Here is a 26,432-nt window from a genome sequence, read left to right as displayed (position 1 = left end):
TAACCCACATGGACACTCTTACAAGAGTCTCATCGTTGTATTAGGATAATGACCAAACTCAATCAGAATAATCGCTCAATAAGATAAAGTTTATTTACAGATCTTGTTACAGCAGACAGGATTCATAAAAGCATAGCTAGTCCCTGCCCCAGTGAGCTTACAATCTGTTCTTTGGTGTTAGTAATAGACAGCACTGAACAGACACAATCTCAGAGGCAATGTAAATACTGTATAACAGATATAGTCCATTGCTGCTCCACCCTTACAGGAGGGGTGGGGACCATAAGCAAAAAGCAATCACGGGGGCCGTTCAATCAGATTCTTGTCTAAGTAGAGTAACGGTGTAGCAGAGGGGGTGTAGGTACAGCAGCAGTGGAGGTGTAGGTACAGCAGCAGTGTAGCAGTGGATGTATAGGTACAGCAGTAGTTTAGCAGTGGGGGTGTAGGTACAGCAGTAGTGTAGCAGTGGGGGTGTAGGTACAGCAGTAGTGTAGCAGTGGGGGTGTAGGTACAGCAGTAGTGTAGCAGTGGGGGTGTAGGTACAGCAGTATTGTGGGTGTAGGTACAGTAGCAGTATAGGTGTAGGTACAGCAGTAGTGTAGCAGTAGGGATGTAGGTACAGCAGTATTGTGGGTGTAGGTACAGTAGCAGTAGAGGTGTAGGTACAGCAGTAGTGTAGCAGTAGGGATGTAGGTACAGCAGTAGTGTAGCAGTGGGGGTGTAGGTACAGCAGTAGTGTAGCAGTAAGGTTGTAGGTACAGCAGTAGTGTAGCAGTAGGGGTGTAGGTACAGCAGTAGTGTAGCAGTAGGGGTGTAGGTACAGCAGTATTGTGGGTGTAGGTACAGTAGCAGTAGAGGTGTACATACAGCAGTAGTGTAGCAGTGGGGGTGTAGGTACAGCAGTATTGTGGGTGTAGGTACAGTAGCAGTAGAGGTGTAGGTACAGCAGTAGTGTAGCAGTGGGGGTGTAGGTACAGTAGCAGTGGGGGTGTAGGTACAGCAGTAGTGTAGCAGTGGGGGTGTAGGTACAGCAGTATTGGGGTTGTAGGTACAGTAGCAGTAGAGGTGTAGGTACAGCAGTATTGGGGGTGTAGGTACAGCAGTAGTGTAGCAGTGGGGGTGTAGGTACAGTAGCAGTAGAGGTGTAGGTACAGCAGTATTGGGGGTGTAGGTACAGCAGTAGTGTAGCAGTGGGGGTGTAGGTACAGTAGCAGTAGAGGTGTAGGTCCAGCAGTATTGTGGGTGTAGGTACAGTAGCAGTAGAGGTGTAGGTACAGCAGTAGTGTAGCAGTGGGGGTGTAGGTACAGTAGCAGTAGAGGTGTAGGTACAGCAGTAGTGTAGCAGTGGGGGTGTAGGTGCAGCAGTAGTGTAGCAGTAGGGGTGTAGATACAGCAGTAGTTTAGCAGTGGGGGTGTAGGTACAGCAGTAGTGTAGCAGTGGGGGTGTAGGTACAGCAGTAGTGTAGCAGTGGGGGTGTAGGTACAGCAGTATTGGGGTTGTAGGTACAGTAGCAGTAGAGGTGTAGGTACAGCAGTATTGGGGGTGTAGGTACAGCAGTAGTGTAGCAGTGGGGGTGTAGGTACAGTAGCAGTAGAGGTGTAGGTACAGCAGTATTGGGGGTGTAGGTACAGCAGTAGTGTAGCAGTGGGGGTGTAGGTACAGTAGCAGTAGAGGTGTAGGTCCAGCAGTATTGTGGGTGTAGGTACAGTAGCAGTAGAGGTGTAGGTACAGCAGTAGTGTAGCAGTGGGGGTGTAGGTACAGTAGCAGTAGAGGTGTAGGTACAGCAGTAGTGTAGCAGTGGGGGTGTAGGTGCAGCAGTAGTGTAGCAGTAGGGGTGTAGATACAGCAGTAGTTTAGCAGTGGGGGTGTAGGTACAGCAGTAGTGTAGCAGTGGGGGTGTAGGTACAGTAGCAGTGGGGTGTAGGTACAGCAGTAGTGTAGCAGCGGGGGTGTAGGTACAGCAGTATTGTGGGTGTAGGTACAGTAGCAGTAGAGGTGTAGGTACAACAGTAGTGTAGCAGTGGGGGGTGTAGGTACAGCAGTAGTTTAGCAGTGGGGGTGTAGGTACAGCAGTAGTGTAGCAGTGGGGGTGTAGGTACAGTAGCAGTGGGGTGTAGGTACAGCAGTAGTGTAGCAGTGGGGGTGTAGGTACAGCAGTATTGTGAGTGTAGGTACAGCAGCAGTAGAGGTGTAGGTACAGCAGTATTGTGAGTGTAGGTACAGTAGCAGTAGAGGTGTAGGTACAGCAGTAGTGTAAGGTGTAGACAATGCAGCATATCAACATACTAGGCACTAGTGATTCAGACCTCTCCCTTCTTTACTACGTGGTGCTACATAACTGACTTCAGATAGTATTAAGGACAATTTCTACAACAGCGGCAGGAAATGGAGAATCAGCAGCTGTCATCTGTTTCCCACAGTCCCGTCATAGTCCCGTGTATAGCTCAGGCACTCTGCTGTGGTGCTTCTGAGGGGATAGACCAACAAACACTGGGGCGATGCAGAAGACTCTTCTAGACACACCATGAACCTTTACATAAATGCAAATCCAAATCAAGGAAAAATACAATTTCCTTTAAAGCATCTGTTGTGTGATTAGGCCAAGAAGGCGCATTTCATGGGGAACAAGGCTGCCATGCAGCACCGTGATCAGGAACACATACATTTCACGCACTTCAGGGGAACCATGGGGCATCCTCTGTACATCTAGTAATAGAATCTTAGTAACAATATAGACCACACTCAAAGAAAGACACCTATCTGCAATAACATACCAGCGGGTAAGTCATAAGACAGACAATAAATCCGGAAGGAGCAGGAGAAGACTCCCTAAGGGGCACCAACACCCATCACCGAGGAAGACCCATAAAGGTGCCATGAGGCACAGAAGACCAGATGATTAGTGTGGGCGATGGCACATGTGGAATGACAAGTTACGGACGTTTAATATTGGCACAATTACAGACTCACGTTCCCTTAATCCACACAATGTACTTCAAACTGAGATCTATATTGCAGTGTAAAAATAAAGCAGCCAGGATTTACTCTGCACAGAAACAACATCTCTCACCCAAATCTAACGGTGTCTGCACATGTTACATCTGCCCCACCTGCAGTGCACATGCTTTTGTCCATCTGAGAATGAATTTGCCTTTGCAAGTGAACCCCCATAGTAACCAGCATAGTAACGAGCACAGCAGACACTGGTTCTATACAGTAACTGGAATGCAGGTAGGTGCACCTATGACCATACAGTAACTGGAATGCAGGTAGGTGCACCTATGACCATACAGTAACTGGAATGCAGGTAGGTGCACCTATGACCATACAGTAACTGGAATGCAGGTAGGTGCATCTATGACCATACAGTAACTGGAATGCAGGTAGGTGCACCTATGACCATACAGTAACTGGAATGCAGGTAGGTGCACCTATGACCATACCGTAACTGGAATGCAGGTAGGTGCAGCTATGACCATACAGTAACTGGAATGCAGGTAGGTGCACCTATGACCATACCGTAACTGGAATGCAGGTAGGTGCACCTATGACCATACAGTAACTGGAATGCAGGTAGGTGCACCTATGACCATACAGTAACTGGAATGCAGGAAGGTGCACCTATGACCATACAGTAACTGGAATGCAGGTAGGTGCTTCTATGATCATACAGTAACTGGAATGCAGGTAGGTGCACCTATGACCATACAGTAACTGGAATGCAGGTAGGTGCTTCTATGACCATACAGTAACTGGAATGCAGGTAGGTGCTTCTATGACCATACAGTAACTGGAATGCAGGTAGGTGCACCTATGACCATACAGTAACTGGAATGCAGGTAGGTAACTGGTATGCAGGTAGGTGCATCTATGACCATACAGTAATAGGAATGCAGGTAGGTGCATCTATGACCATACAGTAACTGGAATGCAGGTAGGTGCATCTATGACCATACAGTAACTGGAATGCAGGTAGGTGCATCTATGACCATACAGTAACTGGAATGCAGGTAGGTGCATCTATGACCATACAGTAACTGGAATGCAGGTAGGTGCACCTATGACCATACAGTAACTGGAATGCAGGTAGGTGCACCTATGACCATACAGTAACTGGAATGCAAGTAGGTGCACCTATGACCATACAGTAACTGGAATGCAGGTAGGTGCATCTATGACCATACAGTAACTGGAATGCAGGTAGGTGCATCTATGACCATACAGTAACTGGAATGCAGGTAGGTGCACCTATGACCATACAGTAACTGGAATGCAGGTAGGTGCACCTATGACCATACAGTAAGTTGAATGCAGGTAGGTGCTTCTATGATGAAGCGTCTATGGACTGCACCTTTCCCTGCATGTGATGCTACTGGGGGACGAGGCACACCTTAATTAAACAGGTTTGGAAGACGTTGCAGAATTTTTGCTCCGCAATTTCTGAGAGGTGAGCGGACATTGGGCCTGATTCAGACTTGATCGCTGCTGTGTGATTTTGCAGAGCCCTGCAATCCCGCCCCATGCAAGTCTGCGTATGGCTTGCGAACTTATCGCTCTTCGGCGGCCAGCTGCAAATCCATTCGCAGCTCACTCACCATCGGATGATTGTCCCGGTGTGCGCAGTCTGTGCGTAACTCTGACCCGTCCACACCTGTGCGATAGAATCAGGCTGATCGGGGCGGGGGCGGACATCACAGACCCTTTCCTGAAAACATTTGGGTGCCACCCACAAACAGAAGCTGTCAATCAACTTACGAACTGCTAGTGAACATCCCTGAACGTTGTCGCTGTTTGGCCTCACGCATGAGAGCTACAACCCATACGCACAGTCGTTCAATAATTGATCGCCTTGCAAATTTGCAGAAGAAGCGACCAGGTCTGAATAACCCCCAATATGTCACAAGGTCCCACAACAAACTCTACACAAGTCTGGGCTCTAAGAGGGGTGATTCAATTTGGAGTGATGTGCTGCTAGGTATCACCGCAATGGCTTGCTGCACATATTACCCTTTGCAAGGTTCCCTGCGTACCTACTTGGGGTGCGAGAACAGATTAGCGAAGATACTGGGCGCAGGGGGCCTACATGCGACCATTCCGGAGGCACGCAGAGGCAATCGCTAGGAACTTCATTTCCCCCTAATAAACCAAGATTCAAGTAATAACGAGCCCAAACCGCTGGCAGATTGCGGATCTACATTGTACAAGACGGGGCGCATCTAAACATGCTGATAACACAGTCAGGGGTGAATGTTATACAATGCAACCTATACTAACGGATAAAGTGGCACAGACATTACACACTGCTTATATGGAGAAGAAGTCATAGGGTAGAACTAGGATACACCCCCCCTTCCCCCCCCCCCACACACACACACACACATGCACAGATAGATGAGAAGTTATACATAAACACAGACACATCTGTAAATGCATGCTCGCAGTGTAAGCGTAGTAATATCTCATGGAACCGTAGGGAAGGAAGGGTTACAGCAGAGAGCAGTAACTGGCAATAGTAACAGAGACAAATGGGATATACGGTACAGCGCCACCTGCAGGAAGGGTAAAGTCGCAAATCCCATTGATTATTTTATTGCAGGTTTTCGCGACTACACAATATTTTTAAAGAGTTAAAAGGTTTCATTTAAAAAAAAGGTTTTATTTGAGGCATCTCTTGTTCATTATTAGTCTAAATGACATAAATAAAATGAGAAGTGTTTAAGACATACCAGACAGCCATCCTCCGTCAGTGGCTGCCCTGTGGCCACAGCGTATGTACGGGGTCCGCTGGGGGTGGAATTGCCAGAAGGGGGTCAGCAAATTGCGGGAGGGGTGGTGGCGGTGTGCGGGGATCCGCGATTAGCAGGAGGGGGCGGGGGTCCGCAAATCGTGGGAGGGGGCGCAGGGGGGGCTTCAATCGCGGGAAGGGGGGGTCTGCAAATTGCGGGAGGGGGGTTGTCGGGGGTCAGTGAATTGCGGGAGGGGGGTTGTGGGGGTCCGTAAATCGCGGGTGGGGCACGGGGGGGGGGGGGGGGTGTGTGCCGTGAATCAAGGGAGGGACGCAGGGGGGGGGGGGGGGGGTGGTGGTGGTGGTGGTGGTGCAGGGGTCCGTGATTCGCGGGAGGGGGCATGAATCGCGGAAGGGGGGGTCGTGGGGGGCCGCGAATCGCAGGAGGGGGGGATGCCCTGAATTGCGCGAGGGGGGTGCGTGAATCGTGGGAGGGGGTCCGCAAATTGCGGGAGGGGGCACCGGAGGGGGGGTGTGAATCGCGGGGGAGTCTGCGAATCGCAGGAGGGGTGCGTGGGTGGTGCCGAGGGGGTCCGCAAATCGGGGGGGGGCAGGGGGGGTGTGAATCACGGGTGGGGGGTTCCGCGAATCGCGGGAGGGTGTCTGCAAAACCACTGGGCGGGAACGTTATATACACAGGGGATGAAATACAGATCTGGCTAAATATATGAGAGATCAGTGGTCAAGTGGCCACAATGTATTCACTGACTGTTAGCAGTGGCCACTGGAGGGCAGTGTTGCCGTATATATACACATTGGCAGGATGATATAGGTATGTCATTACAAGCACCTGTGAAAATAAACAAATTAACAAACACAACAAATAACTGCAGCATGTGGCACATTTCATTCCAGGTTTGAAAGGAAATTCAATTAAAAAAATTTGGTGGGGGTTTGGAACAAAACAAGGAGATGCAACAGACAGGTAATGAGCAGGACAAGACCCAAAGGCAACTGGTGGAGAAAAGCCAGGCAGATCCCAGTGATGTTAGTATAATGAGGTCAGGATTGTTTCACGTCAAGAGCAGAGCGCAAGCAATGATTAGAGGATTGCTGTGCGCAGAGCAGAGATGGCCACTAGGGGCCGCCGCTGAGTACACGGATTAGTGGAATCGGAGATTGTGATTTAGTAGTCGCACAGACTGTAGGGAGGTGTTAGAAGCACAGACAGAAATCTTCCTATGTGAACACTAGGGGGCAGCATCATACATACTTTGTTTTTTTCCTAATTTCCTCCACCAGTTGCTTAATGTGGTCCTCCATGAATTCTATCTTTTCGTTTTTCCGAGCGTGCGCTTTCTGGAGCCGAATAATCCGCTCAATCAGGATGGATTTGTCTACTTCGGGGAAGCTGTCCACCACCACGGTGGGCCCCAGGTTCTCCGGAGAGCGCTCTTCATTGCCATTACGGGCGTTAAGAGATCCTGCACAGAGAGAACACAAACGGGAGTAGACAGGTGAATCGCACGCTCAGAGCGCCTTCAGATACACGTTACCTATAATTCACCCTCATCGAACCTTCAGATTCACGTTACCTATAATTCACACGCTCCCCGCGCCTTCAGATACACGTTACCTATAATTCACACGCTCCCCGCGCCTTCAGATACACGTTACCTATAATTCACACTCCTCGCGCCTTCAGATACACGTTACCTATAATTCACACGCTCACCGCGCCTTCATACACATGTTACCTATAATTCACACGCTCCTCGCGCCTTCAGATACACGTTACCTATAATTCACACTCCTCGCGCCTTCAGATACACGTTACCTATAATTCACACTCCTCGCGCCTTCAGATACACGTTACCTATAATTCACACGCTCCCCGCGCCTTCAGATACACGTTACCTATAATTCACACGCTCCCCGCGCCTTCAGATACACGTTACCTATAATTCACCCTCATCGAACCTTCAGATACACATTACCTGTAATTCACACGCTCCCCGCGCCTTCAGATACATGTTACCTATAATTCACACGCTCCTCGCGCCTTCAGATACACGTTACCTATAATTCACACTCCTCGCGCCTTCAGATACACGTTACCTATAATTCACACGCTCACCGCGCCTTCATACACATGTTACCTATAATTCACACGCTCCTCGCGCCTTCAGATACACGTTACCTATAATTCACACTCCTCGCGCCTTCAGATACACGTTACCTATAATTCACACTCCTCGCGCCTTCAGATACACGTTACCTATAATTCACACGCTCCCCGCGCCTTCAGATACACGTTACCTATAATTCACACGCTCCCCGCGCCTTCAGATACACGTTCCCTACAATTCACACGCTCCTCGCGCCTTCAGATGCACGTTCCCTATAATTCACACGCTCCCCGCACCTTCAGATACAAGTTACCTGTAATTTGCACGCTCCTCGCTCCTCCAGATACACAGTACCTATAATTCACCCGCTCATCCAGATACACGTTGCCTATAATTCACACGCTGCTCGCACCTTCATATACACGTTACCTATAATTCACAGGCTCCTCGCACCTTGAGATACACGTTACCTGTAATTCACACGCTCCCCGCGCCGTCAGATACACGTTACCTATAAATTCACACTCCTCGCGCCTTCAGATACACGTTACCTATAATTCACACTCCTCGCGCCTTCAGATACACGTTACCTATAATTCACACGCTCCTCGCACCTTCATACACATGTTACCTATAATTCACACGCTCCTCGCGCCTTCAGATACACGTTACCTATAATTCACACTCCTCGCGCCTTCAGATACACGTTACCTATAATTCACACTCCTCGCGCCTTCAGATACACGTTACCTATAATTCACACGCTCCCCGCGCCTTCAGATACACGTTACCTATAATTCACACGCTCCCCGCGCCTTCAGATACACGTTCCCTACAATTCACACGCTCCTCGCGCCTTCAGATGCACGTTCCCTATAATTCACACGCTCCCCGCACCTTCAGATGTACGTTCCCTACAATTCACATGCTCCTCGGGCCTTCAGATACACGTTACCTACAATTCACATGCTCCTCGCGCCTTCGGATACACGTTACCTACAATTCACACGCTCCCCGCGCCTTCAGATACATGTTACCTGTAATTCACACACTGCTTGTGCCTTCCGATGCACGTTACCTATAATTCACACGCTCCCCGCGCCTTCAGATAAACGTTACCTACAATTCACACGCTCCCCTCGCCTTCAGATACACGTTACCTATAATTCACACACTGCTCGCGCCTTCAGATGTACGTTCCCTATAATTCACACGCTCCCTGCGCCTTCATATACACGTTACCTATAATTCACACGCTCCTCCAGATACATGTTACCTATAATTCACACGCTGCTCGCACCTTCAGATGCACGTTCCCTACAATTCACACGCTCCTCGCACCTTCATATACACGTTACCTATAATTCACACACTGCTCTCACCTTCAGATACACGTTACCTATAATTCACACACTGCTCTCACCTTCAGATGCACGTTCCCTATAATTCACACGCTCCTCGCACCTTCAGATGCACGTTCCTTACAATTCACACGCTCCTCGCGCCTTCAGATACACGTTACCTATAATTCACACGCTCCCCGCGCCTTCAGATATACGTTACCTATAATTCACATGATCCTTGCACCTTCAGATGCACGCTCCCTATAATTCACACGCTACTTGCGCCTTCAGATACATGTTACCTGTAATTCACATGCTCCTCGCGCCTTCAGATACATGTTACCTGTAATTCACATGCTCCTCACACCTTCAGATACACGTTACCTGTAATTCACATGCTGCTCGCGCCTTCAGATACACGTTCCCTGTAATTTACACGCTCCTCACACCTTCAGATACACGTTACCTGTAATTCACATGCTCCTCACACCTTCAGATACACGTTACCTGTAATTCACACGCTTCTCGCGACTTCAGATGCACGTTACCTATAATTCACACGCTCCCCGCGCCTTCAGATGCACGTTACCTATAATTCACACGCTCCCCGCGCCTTCAGGTACACGTTACCTATAATTCACACGCTCCCCGCGCCTTCAGATGCACGTTACCTATAATTCACACGCTCCCCGCGCCTTCAGATACACGTTACCTATAATTCACACGCTCCCCGCACCTTCAGATACACGTTACCTATAATTCACACGCTCCCCGCGCCTTCAGATGCACGTTACTTATAATTCACACGCTCCCCGCGCCTTCAGATACACGTTACCTATAATTCACACGCTCCTCGCACCTTCAGATACACGTTACCTATAATTCACACGCTCCCCGCGCCTTCAGATACACGTTACCTATAATTCACACGCTCCCCGCACCTTCAGATACACGTTACCTATAATTCACATGCTCCTCGCGCCTTCAGATGCACGTTACCTATAATTCACATGCTCCCCGCGCCTTCAGATACACGTTACCTATAATTCACACGCTCCCTGCGCCTTCAGATACACGTTACCTATAATTCACACGCTCCTCACACCTTCAGATACACGTTACCTATAATTCACACGCTCCCCGCGCCTTCAGATGCTCCCCGCGCCTTCAGATACACGTTACCTATAATTCACACGCTCCCCGCACCTTCAGATACACGTTACCTATAATTCACACGCTCCCCGCGCCTTCAGATACACGTTACCTATAATTCACACGCTCCCCGCGCCTTCAGATACACGTTACCTATAATTCACACGCTCCCCGCACCTTCAGATACAAGTTACCTATAATTCACACGCTCCTCGCACCTTCAGATGCACGTTACCTATAATTCACACGCTCCCCGCGCCTTCAGATACACGTTACCTATAATTCACACGCTCCCCGCACCTTCAGATACACGTTACCTATAATTCACACGCTCCCCGCGCCTTCAGATACACGTTACCTAGAATTTACACGCTCCTCACACCTTCAGATACACGTTACCTATAATTCACACGCTCCCCGCGCCTTCAGATACACGTTAAATATAATTCACACGCTCACCGCGCCTTCAGATACACGTTACCTATAATTCACACGCTCCCCGCGCCTTCATATACACGTTACCTATAATTCACACGCTCCTCGCACCTTCAGATGCACGTTACCTGTAATTCACACGCTCCCCGCGCCTTCAGATACACGTTACCTATAATTCACACGCTCCCCGCGCCTTCAGATACACGTTACCTATAATTCACACGCTCCCCGCACCTTCAGATACACGTTACCTATAATTCACACGCTCCCCGCGCCTTCAGATACACGTTACCTATAATTCACACGCTCCCCGCACCTTCAGATACACGTTACCTATAATTCACACGCTCCCCGCGCCTTCAGATACACGTTACCTAGAATTCACATGCTGCTCTCATCCTTCAGATACACGTTACTGGGCACACATGAGATACATACAGGCAGCAGAAGACCAATCTGTATACGGTTTATGATAGGTGTCTTGATGAAGGACAGTCTGTAGATTACGACTGATCTAGGGACTGTCCTATATGGGGAATCCGGCACATGCAAAATAACTGAGGCACACATGCAGTGGGATCGGATAATGTCCTTTCTTACCGGAAGAACTGGACCTGCTCCCAATGCTGCCAATGTCCTTCTCATAGTTCCCATTCTCCATTTGCTCCATTTTCTTCCGTGCTGCAGAAATGAGAAAACACCAAAAATATATGAAACCTCAACAGTTTAACTTTCATACAGTAAGTCCAATATGTCCAATAGCTGCTTCATAGCATAAGGTCCAGTAACATCAGTCCGGAACCTATCAACAAGAGACCTCCAGTAACATCAGTCCGGAACCTATCAACGTAAGAGACGTCCAGTAACATCAGTCCGGAACCTATCAACGTAAGAGACGTCCAGTAACATCAGTCCGGAACCTATCAACGTAAGAGACCTCCAATAACATCAGTCCGGAACCTATCAACGTAAGAGACGTCCAATAACATCAGTCCGGAACCTATCAATGTAAGAGACGTCCAGTAAGATCAGTCCGGAACCTGTCAACGTAAGAGACGTCCAATAACATCAGTCCGGAACCTATCAATGTAAGAGACTTCCAGTAAGATCAGTCCGGAACCTATCAACGTAAGAGACGTCCAGTAACATCAGCCCAGAACTTATCAACGCAAGAGACGTCCAATAACATCAGTTCGGAACCTATCAACGTAAGAGAGGTCCAGTAACATCAGTCCAGAACCTATCAGTGTAAGATGTCCAGTAACATCAGCTCAGAACCTATCAACGTAAAAGACGTCCAATAACATCAGCCCAGAACCTATCAACGTAAGAGAGGTCCAGTAACATCAGCCCAGAACCAATCAATGTAGGAGACGTCCAGTAACATCAGCCCAGAACCTATCAACGTAAGAGAGGTCCAGTAACATCAGCCCAGAACCAATCAATGTAGGAGACGTCCAGTAACATCAGCCCAGAACCTATCAACGTAAGAGACGTCCAGTAACATCAGCTCAGAACCTATCAACGTAAGAGACGTCCAGTAACATCAGCCCAGAACCTATCAACGTAAGATACGTCCAGTAACATCAGCTCAGAACCTATCAATGTAGGAGACGTCCAGTAACATCAGTCCGGAACCAATCACCGTAAGAGACGTCCAGTAACATCAGTCTGGAACCTATCAACGTAAAAGACGTCCAGTAACATCAGCCCAGAACCTATCAACGTAAGAGACCTCCAGTAACATCAGCTCAGAACCTATCAATGTAGGAGACGTCCAGTAACATCAGTCCGGAACCAATCACCGTAAGAGACGTCCAGTAACATCAGTCCAGAACCAATCAGTGTAAGACGTCCAGTAACATCAGCCCAGAACCAATCAATGTAGGAGATGTTCAGTAACATCAGCCCAGAACCTATCAACGTAAGAGACGTCCAGTAACATCGGCCCAGAACCAATCAATGTAGGAGACGTCCAGTAACATCGGCCCAGAATCTATCAGCGTATGGGAAGTCCAATAATGTCAGTGTGCAGTAACGCCAGTGTAACGATCAGATCAGGTGATCGATCAAATTAACGTATGCCTCCTGTTATGATTATCTGTTCAATCAATGTATGTCTGATATTGGTGTAACAGTTATGTCTCCTGTGAGTATTGGAATCAGGACATGTCTTGTATGTAAACTGTAGGTGACCCTGGTTTGAGTTTGAGGCCTGTATTCCCTCAGTGTGACATCTGTGGACTCCTCCGGAGTTAGGATGTAAGATAAGATCTGAGCCCCTCATAAACCATGGTCCAGAAGAAGAGGTTAGAGTTTGTCCCCTTCCTTCACATCTCTTATCAGTGGGTCTGCTATGCAAGGAAGGAGGATCAATCACTTTGAAAACAGCAGACTGTAGATTGCCAGGGACCTTCCACACTCCTTCAGCATGGAAAGAGTGGAATCCCAAGGGTGAGAGGGATGAGGGAGTCTGCAAGGTATAACTAAGACTCTTCTCCCTATAGTCAGTGTCACTACCTGGGGGTCTAGCAATCAGGCTGTAGGCGACGAGAGATTTCTTGTGGAGAACCCCCCCACTTCAGGATTGTAAGATACGGTTCTGTCTTTTTTCCCTTTTTATTTTATTTCTGAAATTTGCATTTAAAAATCGTTGTGTGTACTTTTAAAATCATTGTAATGTCTTGTAACCATTTTGTTTAAAGCTCTGTAGTATTTCTAGGAATAAATAATACATATTCCCAGTTCTGGTTCTGTGTTCTTAAGACTCATTAGCCTCAGGAGAGAAAGGCTGGAAAACGTTACCATTGTTATCTTGTATTGTGTGGTCAGGGGCGAGCCAAGCCGCCCCTTGCGCAGTTTCAGGCGCTAAAATCAGGTTTTGGCTGGTGGCAGTGTACCTCAAGGAAAGGACCCGAGTGTCCTGAGTGAACCCCAGTCACGGCCGGCGCTGCTCAGATTGACGTATCGGAGCAGGCGACCGGTGGGTCCGTGACAGCCAGTATGGAACCCATCAATGTAAAGGAAGTCGAATAACCTAGTACAGAATCCATCATTCTAAGTAAGGTAAGTCCAGTTACATCAGGACGGAACCTGTCAGCGTAAAATACGTCTAGAAATGTTAGTAACAGAAATCCAGTGCAGAAACTATTAATGCAAGAAAACTCTATTACGGAACCGCTCAATGTAAGAAAAGTCTACTAATGTCAGCATGGAACCTAATAACGTAAGGCAAGCCCAGCACAGAACCAGCTTGGACTTGCAATAATTTCAGTACTAAATAGATGAATATAAGGAAAGTCCAGTGTAGATCAGTGTAAGGGAAGTCTGATAACTTGAGGAAAGAGAATTAACCCCGCAGAAGACGGTCATTTCTGTTACCTTGCTGGAGTTGTTTGGTGAGATCCTTCAGATTGACGGTGTGTTTCCTCTTCTGTGTGGACAGATCATCAGCCAGCTCCTCTATCCGTGTGTTTAACGAGGCCACGAGGACACGCTGACCGTCTAATTCCGTCTGCAGACCGTGGACTTCCTGCTGCCTCTGTGCCAGCTCCGCAGACAATCTCTCCTCCTGTAACACATTAATGGGATCGTGTTCAATAAGTGACCCATCAGCTCTTGTATGGCATTCAATAACACCAGGACACCATGCAGCGTCTACTCGTACTAATACACTAAAATAACCCTTTCAGGTAACGCTATAGCCTGCAATGGCAGGAGGCGGAAGTTCCACCACCGTGATATTTCTCGCCACAAAAACATACTCGTGGTCACGTGATCCTCAGGAGAGAAGAAATACTGTCCTGCTGATATTTCAGTGCCGAGAATGGGTACAGGTTATCCGACATACCACGCTGTACCCTCCTTGCTAAACAGTCACTCGCCTGCACCCATACGTTTCTCAAAACATCAGACACAAAATAGTATTTGGTTCGTGCTAATTTGATTAACGTTTTCCTCCGTTATTCGTCTTTATCATCCGTGCCCATACATGTTGCGATTATCGCATCGCATGCAGTTCTAATCGCACCGTGTTTATGTTGTGCCTGCGATGCGCGTCCCCGTGGTACAACATTGTATAGTACAAAAAGTATGTGCAGCAAGTACTATTTGTACTAGATCGTATCGCATCCCTTTTGTAATACATTGAGATGTGATGCGATGAGATATCCCTAAAACATTAGGTGACTATATATACAAATTACACATCGCATAGCATCGCACACAAGTGGCAAAATAGCACAGCACCATTGTAAAGTACAAAACGCATCACACACTACTATCGCAATGTGTATGGGCACCTTTAATGTTTTCCAGGTTTCCTCACAAAATCACAAGTGAAGTGATTTTTTTGGATCTTTTAAAATCGGTCAGTGAGTAATGAGTGCACCTGTGCAGCAGCGGGGTTGTCTGGGAAATGTGAACTGTTGGTAGCTCTCGAGGACTGGAGTTGGCTACCATTGGAATAGATTGTACGTCGCACCGTGGGGATTATTCCGGTTCACTCGCAAAGGCAAATTCTCTCTCTAATGGATAAAACCATGTGCACTGCAGGTGGGGCAGATGTAACATGTGCAGAGAGAGTTAGATATGGGTGAGTTATTTCGTTTAGGGTAAATACTATCTGTATTATTATTACACTGCAATATAGACATCAGTATGAAGTACAAACCCCACCCAAATCTAACTCTCTCTGCACACGTTACATCTGCCCCAGCTGCAGTGCACATGGTTTTGTCCATCTGAGAGAGTGAATTTACGAGTGAACCAGAATAACCCCCGCATATGTACACTAAAGGATCGAATCACAAGGCAAGGCAAGCGCATTCAATTTGGACTATATAGTCTTGCCTGCAGAGTCTATTTTTCTATTTGATTTTAATGCCGTGAGGCCGCACATCGGGATCGAATAGAAAGCAAATGTGATGGTTATATAAGCAAAATCGAATATAAAAATAGACCACATGGAGAGAAGCAGGTAGACTAGAGTACACAGTACAAGAGATGCGACTGCCCCTACCAGCTCGGTGTTGGTGTGTTGGAGCTGCTCCAGCTGGCTGCGGAGCTCACTCTCGCTGTAAGTCAGTCTGTCCAGCTGCGCCTGTAAGGAGTTGTTCTCAGACTGGATCTGGGCGTTCTTACTGGTGAGCTTCTCTGTAAAGCCCAACAGCTCCGATTCCCGCGTCCTGCTCCCTTCTATATCCCTCTGCAGGTCAGAGATGACGGAGGTCAGACTGCCCGCTTCATCCTGCAAGCTCTGAATTTCTTGTCTGTCCCTGGAGAGAGAGAGGGGGGGGGGGTAACGCGGTCAGAGTAACACTACAATGCGGTCAGAAAGGAAGAGGGATGTCAGCCGCACAAGACTTTTGTTTTTAGAGGACCCCACCTTATTGATTAGTTTTAATCAGGAATTTATATGTGATGTCCTATGGTTGCAGGGGGGCGTGCAACCATAGGACAGTGCGAGATATTGCAAAAAATACTAAAATGAATGTCCTATACTTCGGGTGCACCTAATCAGATGTAAAATTTGACTTTTATTGAACAATGATAAAAACTGCGAAATATTTAAAAATGACACAAGACAGACAAAGTAGGAAAGTACAAATATTTAAATTAAGGTGACACATTGTGACCAAACCAAGAATAAAGCAGGGACCATTGCAAGAAGTGAGGAGGGGATGATGGTACAGGTATGGGTCATAGGGTCGACTGCCTGAACGTCGACATGCATTAGGTTGACCACTGAATGTTGACAGGGCTTAGGTCGACACCTGAAATAGGTTGACAGGGTCGGATTGTTGACACAAGCATTAGGTTGACAATGGGAAGATTGACAGTCAAAATGAGCAGGGTGCTAGAATGAGCACTACTAGTGTGATCCCCTGGCGGCCACTTACCTGGCCCAGCTCCATGGGAACTAGCTCTGAGGCACCAGCCAGCTCACTGGGGGCCGGTTGGAACAAAAACATGGTTATGGATGAGAGCAAATGACAGTTGACCATTTGCTTGTCTAGAGAACTGCCAAAAACTGTCACTCAGAAATTACCAGATTTTTATTCCATCCAGCCAGATCTGAAGATAAATCTGGAGGTGTATGGCCACCTTAAGAGGGGAAGCGACTTGACCGAGAAAAACCTTGGTGTTGTTGGTCCGCTCTTGGAGAAGGGGGGGTATCAGGGACAAACTGTCGACTGGTCACTGTGACTACACCTCGCATGCTAACCGAGGTCACCAACCCTGCAACATGTACGTCTGCACCCCGGTACCTCTGATGCTGCTCCTCCTGCTGGTCTATGACTTTCACTCTGTCCTGCAGGTTCTGAATCTCCATCTTCTGACGGTTAATCAGCTCTTTGTACTTGGATAGCTCCTCCTCCGTCCTCAGGCGCTCGGCTTCCAGGCATTTTACCTGAGTGACAGAGGACGGGCGGATGAGAGACGTGTTACAGGCGCTGGGGGGGGGGGTTATGGGCCACTGTGTTGCTCTCAGCCATATAACGGCATTATTACATGCATTATAACTACCAGCTGTACTGAGCATTACATGGGACTCCGGTACACACTTCTCCGTGATCCAGGAAGCACAGAGACTATTGATTAGGAATGTAGCAGCCCCATCCTTTAGTGCAGGTGGTGACTGATCCCTATCACTCCCCTCACATGAGCACTGATCCTTATTACTTCCCTCACAAGTTACTGATCCCTATCACTCCCCTCACATGAGTAGTATTAGTTTGTTTATTTATAAAGGCGCCACAAAGTGTCAGCAGCGCCATACATAGCAAACAAATGACAAGGTAACGTACAGGGTGCAGTGATAAAATACAGCATAAATAGGGGTATAGCTGGTAGAACTAAAATCAGCATCAGTTCAGAAGTAGGTGTCGAAATTGTCGAGGAGACTGAAGATGAAGTAGAGGAAGGGAGGAACAGGACAGGAGCACAGGTGAGGTAAAGAGGTAGGGTGAGTACGTGAGAAAGGAGGACCCTACTCGTAAGAGTTAACATACTAAAAATAGGTGGGTGGACGAACGAAAAACAATAGGAGTGCATGGGAACGGATGGAGGGGTAGGGTAGGCAGGATAGGATAGGAGGAGCGAAAGAGTTTATGAGCACTGATCCCTATCACTCCCCTCACATGAGCACTGATCCCTATCACTCCCCTCACATGAGCACTGATCCCTATCACTCCCCTCACATGAGCACTGATCCCTATCACTCCCCTCACATGAGCACTGATCCCTATCACTCCCCTCACATGAGCACTGATCCCTATCACTCCCCTCACATGAACACTGATCCCTATCACTCCCCTCACATGAGCACTGATCCCTATCACTCCCCTCACATGAGCACTGATCCCTATCACTCCCCTCACATGAGCACTGATCCCTATCACTCCCCTCACATGAGCACTGATCCCTATCACTCCCTTCACATGAGCACTGATCCCTATCACTCCCCTCACATGAGCACTGATCCCTATCACTCCCCTCACATGAGCACTGATCCCTATCACTCCCCTCACAGGTTACTGATCCCTATCACTCCCCTCACATGAGCACTGATCCCTATCACTCCCCTCACATGAGCACTGATCCCTATCACTCCCCTCACATGAGCACTTAGAACCTTCTGCCTGATGAGGAGAACATTACACAAAGCAATACGAGTTCTATTACTGGGTTTTACAACTGTGCTCTTTATTTCAGCCAGACCATGACATAACGAGCGCAAGCTTAGCGTTATACTCCGAGTGTGTCCAGGATCCGGAGCACCGGAAGCCTTGTATAGGCCGTCATGACACATGTCCGTCTGTCCCTGGCTACAGATTGTGTTACAGTGACATACATATTACATTCTATTATTTCCTATTCAGGTCTTTCCTCATTTACGCCACAAAGTGAATCAGAATATGCTGTAACTTCACTAGTGCAGCCAGATATTACACCATTCTCACACGTTATACCTCTACCACTGCACACAGTGACACCACCAGCTCCACCAACATCCCATACACATTACATAGCAAACAGGGGTTCTGTTCTACATTTAAAACCATGTTAAATAAAGGAACTTTATTCTAATTAGTGGTGAATTTCACATTCATATCTTCCTATATCAGTGTGACAGGAGACTCATATCACATCCTGCTGCCTCTATTTCCCTGTTCACATAATGCCACTGCCCCTGTCACATGCAGCCCTGTCCTCACTGACACATCACTCATCTCCTGATATACTTTGTGCTGCTGGGTCCCTGCTCCTCCCACTATATAACTCTCAGGCTGTGGCTTCCTGCTGCCTCCATTCCCCTCCTCACATCATGTCACTGCCCCTGTCACATGCAGCCCTGTCCTCACTGACACATTACTCATCTCCTGATATACTCTGTGCTGCTGGGGACCCTGCTCCTCCCACTATATAACTCTCAGGCTGTGGCTTCCTGCTGCCTCCATTCCCCTCCTCACATCATGTCACTTCCCCTGTCACATGCAGCCCTGTCCTCACTGACATGTCACCATCCCCGATATACTCTGTGCTGCTGGGGACCCTGCTCCTCCCACTATATAACTCTCAGCCTGTGGCTTCCTGCTGCCTCTATTCCCCTCCTCACGTCATGTCACTGCCCTGTCACATGCAGCCCTGTCCTCACTGACACATCACTCATCTCCTGATATATTCTGTGCTGCTGGGGACCCTGCTCCTCCCACTATATAACTCTCAGCCTGTGGCTTCCTGCTGCCTCTATTCCCCTCCTCACGTCATGTCACTGCCCTGTCACATGCAGCCCTGTCCTCACTGACACATCACTCATCTCCTGATATATTCTGTGCTGCTGGGGACCCTGCTCCTCCCACTATATAACTCTCAGCCTGTGGCTTCCTAAGGTCTCCATTCCATATCTTCTATACAGGTTTTAATCATCATTTGTTTCTAACGTCAAAGCTTGAACCGGCCACGTGAGAAGAGGACACGTTTGTGATGTCGGACAGTTACCTTGGTTCGGAGTGTCCGGAGTTCATCCATACCTTCCGTAAATGTTCTCTTAAGGTCACCCAGCTCCTTCATTTTAGCTTGATGAACCTCAGGATCAAATGAAATAAATGTGGCTACAATTAGTGAACACGTGAGCAGCCTTCAGGAGGCCACAAACAGAAGGGTCAGAATGTAGAGAGAGGAAGGGAATTACTGGACAGCCTGGTTATGGGATTACTGTACAGCCTGGTTATGGAATTACCGTACAGCCTGGTTATGGAATCACTGTACAGCCTGGTTATGGAATTACTGTACAGCCTGGTTATGGAGATACTGTACAGCCTGGTTATGGAATCACTGTACAGCCTGGTTATGGAATCACTGTACAGCCTGGTTATGGAATCACTGTACAGCCTGGTTATGGAATTACTGTACAGCCTGGTTATGGAATCACTGTACAGCCTGGTTATGGAATCACTGTACAGCCTGGTTATGGAATCACCGTACAGCCTGGTTATGGAATCACCGTACAGCCTGGTTATGGAATTACCGTACAGCCTGGTTATGGAATCACTGTACAGCCTGGTTATGGAATCACTGTACAGCCTGGTTATGGAATCACCGTACAGCCTGGTTATGGAATCACCGTACAGCCTGGTTATGGAATCACCGTACAGCCTGGTTATGGAATCACCGTACAGCCTGGTTATGGAATCACCGTACAGCCTGGTTATGGAATCACCGTACAGCCTGGTTATGGAATTACCGTACAGCCTGGTTATGGAATCACTGTACAGCCTGGTTATGGAATCACTGTACAGCCTGGTTATGGAATCACTGTACAGCCTGGTTATGGAATTACCGTACAGCCTGGTTATGGAATTACCGTACAGCCTGGTTATGGAATTACCGTACAGCCTGGTTATGGAATTACCGTACAGCCTGGTTATGGAATCACCGTACAGCCTGGTTATGGAATCACCGTACAGCCTGGTTATGGAATTACCGTACAGCCTGGTTATGGAATTACCGTACAGCCTGGTTATGGAATTACCGTACAGCCTGGTTATGGAATTACTGTACAGCCTGGTTATGGAATCACTGGACAGCCTGGTTATGGAATCACTGGACAGCCTGGTTATGGAATCACTGTACAGCCTGGTTATGGAATCACTGTACAGCCTGGTTATGGAATTACTGTACAGCCTGGTTATGGAATTACTGTACAGCCTGGTTATGGAATTACTGTACAGCCTGGTTATGGAATCACTGTACAGCCTGGTTATGGAATCACTGTACAGCCTGGTTATGGAATCACTGTACAGCCTGGTTATGGAATTACTGTACAGCCTGGTTATGGAATCACTGTACAGCCTGGTTATGGAGATACTGTACAGCCTGGTTATGGAATCACTGTACAGCCTGGTTATGGAATCACTGTACAGCCTGGTTATGGAATCACTGTACAGCCTGGTTATGGAATTACTGTACAGCCTGGTTATGGAATCACTGTACAGCCTGGTTATGGAATCACTGTACAGCCTGGTTATGGAATCACTGTACAGCCTGGTTATGGAATCACTGTACAGCCTGGTTATGGAATCACTGGACAGCCTGGTTATGGAATTACCGTACAGCCTGGTTATGGAATCACTGTACAGCCTGGTTATGGAATTACCGTACAGCCTGGTTATGGAATCACTGTACAGCCTGGTTATGGAATTACTGTACAGCCTGGTTATGGAATCACTGTACAGCCTGGTTATGGAATCACCGGACAGCCTGGTTATGGAATCACTGTACAGCCTGGTTATGGAATCACTGTACAGCCTGGTTATGGAATCACTGTACAGCCTGGTTATGGAATCACTGTACAGCCTGGTTATGGAATCACCGGACAGCCTGGTTATGGAATCACTGTACAGCCTGGTTATGGAATTACTGTACAGCCTGGCTATGGAATTACTGTACAGCCTGGTTATGGAATCACTGTACAGCCTGGTTATGGAATTACCGTACAGCCTGGTTATGGAATCACTGTACAGCCTGGTTATGGAATTACTGTACAGCCTGGTTATGGAATCACTGTACAGCCTGGTTATGGAATTACTGTACAGCCTGGTTATGGAATTACCGTACAGCCTGGTTATGGAATCACTGTACAGCCTGGTTATGGAATTACCGTACAGCCTGGTTATGGAATCACTGTACAGCCTGGTTATGGAATTACTGTACAGCCTGGTTATGGAATCACTGTACAGCCTGGTTATGGAATTACTGTACAGCCTGGTTATGGAATTACCGTACAGCCTGGTTATGGAATCACTGTACAGCCTGGTTATGGAATTACTGTACAGCCTGGTGGCTCCGTATCAGCGACAGGCTGGACGTGGTACGAACACAGAATATATTTACCTCTAGATGGTCCGTCTTCTCCTGCTTCTGCTTCTCTAGTTCTACCTTGGTGACGCGGAGCTTGGCATCCAGTTCATTAGATTTTATTTCTTCTGACTCCTGGTGAGGAAAGTTATGTTGTGTGATATTCAGCAACTACGTCTATAACTATAGATCTATTGTAAGCCTTTATCTCCGGCATTATTCAGCTGCATAACAAAAGCCTACAGACTTTCCCAATGCCCACTGCCAAAGATCTGATGGCAGAGATGCAGGAGGCTGGAATAGGACTGGCATGTAGTCAGGATCGGAGGCTGGAATAGGACTGATCACACAGCTGAAATCACTACCAGGTCGTAAAAACAGAGAGTCAACCCCAAACCCAAATCAAGCAATCATAAAGGAGGAAGAAAGAGGGGAACAATGTGCCAGTCATAAAGATGGAAGACACAGGGGGCAGTGTGGGAGGGGCATATGGTACCAGCCATACAGAAGGGAAGACATAGGGGGGAGTGTGGGAGGGGCACATGGTATCAGCCATACAGAAGGGAAGACAAAGGGGGCAGAGTGGGATTGGCACATGGTATCAGCCATACAGAAGGGAAGACATAGGGGAGAGTGTGGGAGGGGCACATGGTATCAGCCATAAAGATAGAAGACACAGGGGGCAGTGTGGGAGGGGCACATGGTACCAGCCATACAGAAGGAAGACACCGGGGGCAGTGTGGGAGGGGCACATGGTACCAGCCATACAGAAGGAAGACACAGGGGGCAGTGTGGGCGGGGTACACAGAACCAGCCATACAGAAGGAAGACACAGGGGGCAGTGTGGGAGGGGCATATGGTACCAGCCATACAGAAGGAGACACAGTGGGCAGTGTGGGAGGGGCACATGGTATCAGCCATACAGAAGGAATACACAGGGGGCAGTGTGGGAGGGGCACATGGTATCAGCCATACAGAAGGAGACACAGTGGGCAGTGTGGGAGGGGCACATGGTACCAGCCATACAGAAGGAGACACAGTGGGCAGTGTGGGAGGGGCACATGGTACCAGCCATACAGAAGGAGACACAGTTGGCAGTGTGGGAGAGGCACATGGTATCAGCCATACAGAAGGAATACATAGGGGGCAGAGTGGGAGTGGCACATGGTACCAGCCATACAGAAGGGAAGACATAGGGGGCAGAGTGGGAGTGGCACACAGAACCAGCCATACAGAAGGAAGACACTGGTAGTGTGGGAGGGGCACATGGTAGCAGCCATACTGAAGGAAGACACAGGGGGCAGTGTGGGAGGGACATAAAGGAGGAAGATACAGGGAAGTGTGTGGAGAGTGGAGGCAGCTTGTACCTGATATGTTTTAATCATCTCCTGACAGTTCCTGCGGATCTGGTCAGATTCCTCCTTAGCCTGGTTCAGTTTGGCTGTTGTGTCGCGCAGTTTCTCTTTGGTTTCCTGTGGATGAAGGAAAAAATAAAAAAGTAACAATGAAAATCTTTCTAAAAATAAAATAACACAAAAAACATCAGTGATTTCTACACGTGACTAATCCTTCTCTGCAAAGTGCTCTACAATGATATACACCCCTTCTAAGTTTGGTATATACCCAATGGGTATATACACTGTAAAATGTGTCCCACCCCCCATTTCCTAATATACTGTATACACACACACACATACATATACACATATACATACATACATACACACACACAGCAATCTTCCCACTGACCTTGTGTGACTCGAGCTCTGTTTTCAGTTTGTTTTGGGCCCACTTTTCCTTGATGGCGACGGAGTTGACAGCTTCTTTAAGTCTCTCAATTTCGCGGTTCTGCCGGCCACTTTCATTTTCCTATATGCAATGAGAAAATCCCGACCTCGGTATGATTAGGACGGACCAGGTAATAACAGCTAAGAGGCAGTATGCCACGTACCCAACGTAACTTAGTACCAGCGGTCCGATTTATTTCTTCCCAGTAAATGTTATACCAATACGGTATAAATGTTCAGTATTATTATACAGCCTCCTGTACCGGTTACACCATACAATGCGGGGGTGCATTATGTTCTCACCAGTTTTTAAATGTTAAATGTAATAACAATGGTTAAGGTCCCCATACATGCTACGATAGCAGCGTGCGATGCGACAAGATGCGATGTGCGCTCCGGCGGCATCGCATTGCACAGTACAAAAAGTATGTGCTAAACATACTTTTTGTACTGCATGCTTGGGGATGCGATCCGCCTGATAATGCATGCTGCTATTACAGCGTGTATGGAGGGATTCAGTATTAAAACCCCGCGGTCGGGATCCCGGCGTTCAGAATCTCGACGCTGGAATCCCGACAAGGGAGGGGACGTGGATCGCCCCCCCTTGCGGGCTTGCTGCGCTCGCCACGCAGTGGGCCCGGTGCCTACCTACGTTCGGCACACTAACTTATTCTCCCTCCGGGGGTGTCGTGGACACCCCAGGAGGGAGAATGTGTCGACATTTCGGCGATCAGGATTCTGAACGCCAGGATCCCGACCGCTGGGATTTACACTGCATCCCGTATGGAGACCTTTAGAGCTGTACAACTAAATTAAAAATCGAGAACCCAATAAGAGACAACACATAAGGAGCCTCAATGATTCCACATCTGACAATAAAAGAATCCGGTACTTGTGTATTATCACGGCCCCCACTAAGCAATTTGCTTAGTGGGCTATTCTGCGTAGGAAAATCGCATCGCATCGGCCATTTTAAGGGCCATGTGATGCGATTTTCCTATGTAATTTATTTACTGTTTTCTCATCGCACCTCCCGCAAAATCGCATGCGATTTTATAGGGTGTGCGATGCCATTACATTAGCTATACCAGTGGTAGCCAACCCTAGCCCTCGAGAGCTACCAACAGTTCACATTTTCCAGACAACATAGCTGCTGCACAGCTGCACTCATTAATCACTGACACATTTTAAAAGATCCACAGTTGGAGCTAATTAGCTCACTTGTGATTCTGTGAGGAGACCTGCAAAACATGCACTGTTGGTAGCTCTCGAGGACTAGGGTTGGCTACCCCAGAGCTATACCATAATATCATTCTATGACATACAATGATGTTTTAGGCCCCCTACCCACTATCCACGCCACCCCGAAGTCTGTGTGTCGGCGTATCAGTGCAGACACCAGTTTGCGTGTCGGCGTATCAGTGCAGACACCAGTTTGCGTGTCGGCGTATCAGTGCAGACACCAGTTTGCGTGTCGGCGTATCAGTGCAGACACCAGTTTGCGTGTCAGCGTATCAGTGCAGACGCCAGTCTGCGTGTCGGTGTAACCGATGCTCACCTTGGTCTCATAGAGATGATGTAATCGTCCCTTTTCCTGAGTTAGGAGTTTGATCCTTGTGTTATTCTTCTCGATCTCCTTATTGGCCTCTCTCAGCTTCCGCTCCAGAACTTCCTTCTCCTTCCGAAGGTCCAGAGACTCCTTCTCCCCTCTCACGTACTTCATGACCATCGTCTCCTTCTCCTGGCGCGCCTCCTCGCACTTCTTATTTGCCTAAAATAAGTGTCACAATGTATCAGCGATATACTGCACCTGGTCTCCGTACAGTAAATACTCCGTCACACTATAGAACGCAGCACCTTCAGCTATTGACCATTCTATCTCATGATGGGCGATACACCCTCTCTGTACTATATCATTATATATATAAACCCAAGGGACAACAGAATGCGCAATCCCTTATCAATAACCTAACCCTAACACCCACAACTGTCACTTCTGCGCCCTACACATGGCGTTTTATTGCCATGCAGAAGGTAAGTCCCATTACCTGCTCCGTCCTGCTGGACATCTCCCTGTGGAGCTGCTGGATGGTGTATTTGGCTGATGCATCTTGGGCGACCAGTTTCTCTTTTAACACTTTGATCTCTCGATGGAATTCTTCAATTCTTGCCTCCAGCTGGAAGAATGAGGGGAAAAGGTTACAGTGACCGCAAACACAAACCCATCAGCTGACGTGGACAGAGCAACGTGTCCTCAGGAAAAGCAGCCACATGCATGGAGGAACCTGTGCCCATGTCGTAGTGATATCCACCATGTAATAGTACACGGATTGCAATGTGGTTACAGCTCTTACTGGGGTACGGAGCCAGGAACAGAGGCGCGGTACCCGGAAAACTAGTTACGATCACGTCGTTATGTAAAGTTCTGTTGTACAAACCAGACACAGCGGTGGAGGCTGCCCTGCAGGGTGTGGTATAGGGTACCGAGAGTCGGGAAC

The 26,432-nt window shown here is 48.0% G+C and overlaps 2 protein-coding genes across 2 annotated transcripts in view; both read right to left on the bottom strand.

The window, feature by feature from the left end:
• CCDC186 (coiled-coil domain containing 186) overlaps window positions 1–26,432 on the bottom strand; it is a 69,227-nt gene that overhangs the window by 5,288 nt on the left and 37,507 nt on the right. The window contains exons 4-14 of the mRNA XM_083149759.1: window positions 25,983–26,111; window positions 25,493–25,705; window positions 23,897–24,016; window positions 23,515–23,619; window positions 22,184–22,282; window positions 19,790–19,876; window positions 17,056–17,198; window positions 15,807–16,062; window positions 14,168–14,357; window positions 11,387–11,467; window positions 7,001–7,211 (exon numbers count right to left, since the gene is read on the bottom strand). Of these exons, the coding sequence (XP_083005885.1) occupies window positions 7,001–7,211; window positions 11,387–11,467; window positions 14,168–14,357; window positions 15,807–16,062; window positions 17,056–17,198; window positions 19,790–19,876; window positions 22,184–22,282; window positions 23,515–23,619; window positions 23,897–24,016; window positions 25,493–25,705; window positions 25,983–26,111 (1,634 nt within the window). The remainder of the gene's footprint in view (window positions 1–7,000; window positions 7,212–11,386; window positions 11,468–14,167; window positions 14,358–15,806; window positions 16,063–17,055; window positions 17,199–19,789; window positions 19,877–22,183; window positions 22,283–23,514; window positions 23,620–23,896; window positions 24,017–25,492; window positions 25,706–25,982; window positions 26,112–26,432) is intronic.
• Window positions 69–5,947, bottom strand: LOC146009425 (uncharacterized). Its single transcript, XM_083149760.1, has 2 exons — window positions 2,220–5,947; window positions 69–2,173 (listed from the first exon to the last, which is right to left on the bottom strand). The coding sequence occupies exons 1-2, from the start codon at window positions 2,276–2,278 to the stop codon at window positions 298–300; spliced, it is 1,935 nt and encodes a 644-aa protein (XP_083005886.1). The 5' UTR covers window positions 2,279–5,947; the 3' UTR covers window positions 69–297.

This window comes from Crinia signifera, chromosome 6, assembly GCF_055691185.1.
Source record: "Crinia signifera chromosome 6, ASM5569118v1, whole genome shotgun sequence".
In the NCBI taxonomy this organism is placed as follows: Eukaryota; Metazoa; Chordata; class Amphibia; order Anura; family Myobatrachidae; genus Crinia; species Crinia signifera.
Note: the sequence above shows the minus strand (reverse complement) of the source record. Positions and strands in the feature narration are given on the sequence as shown.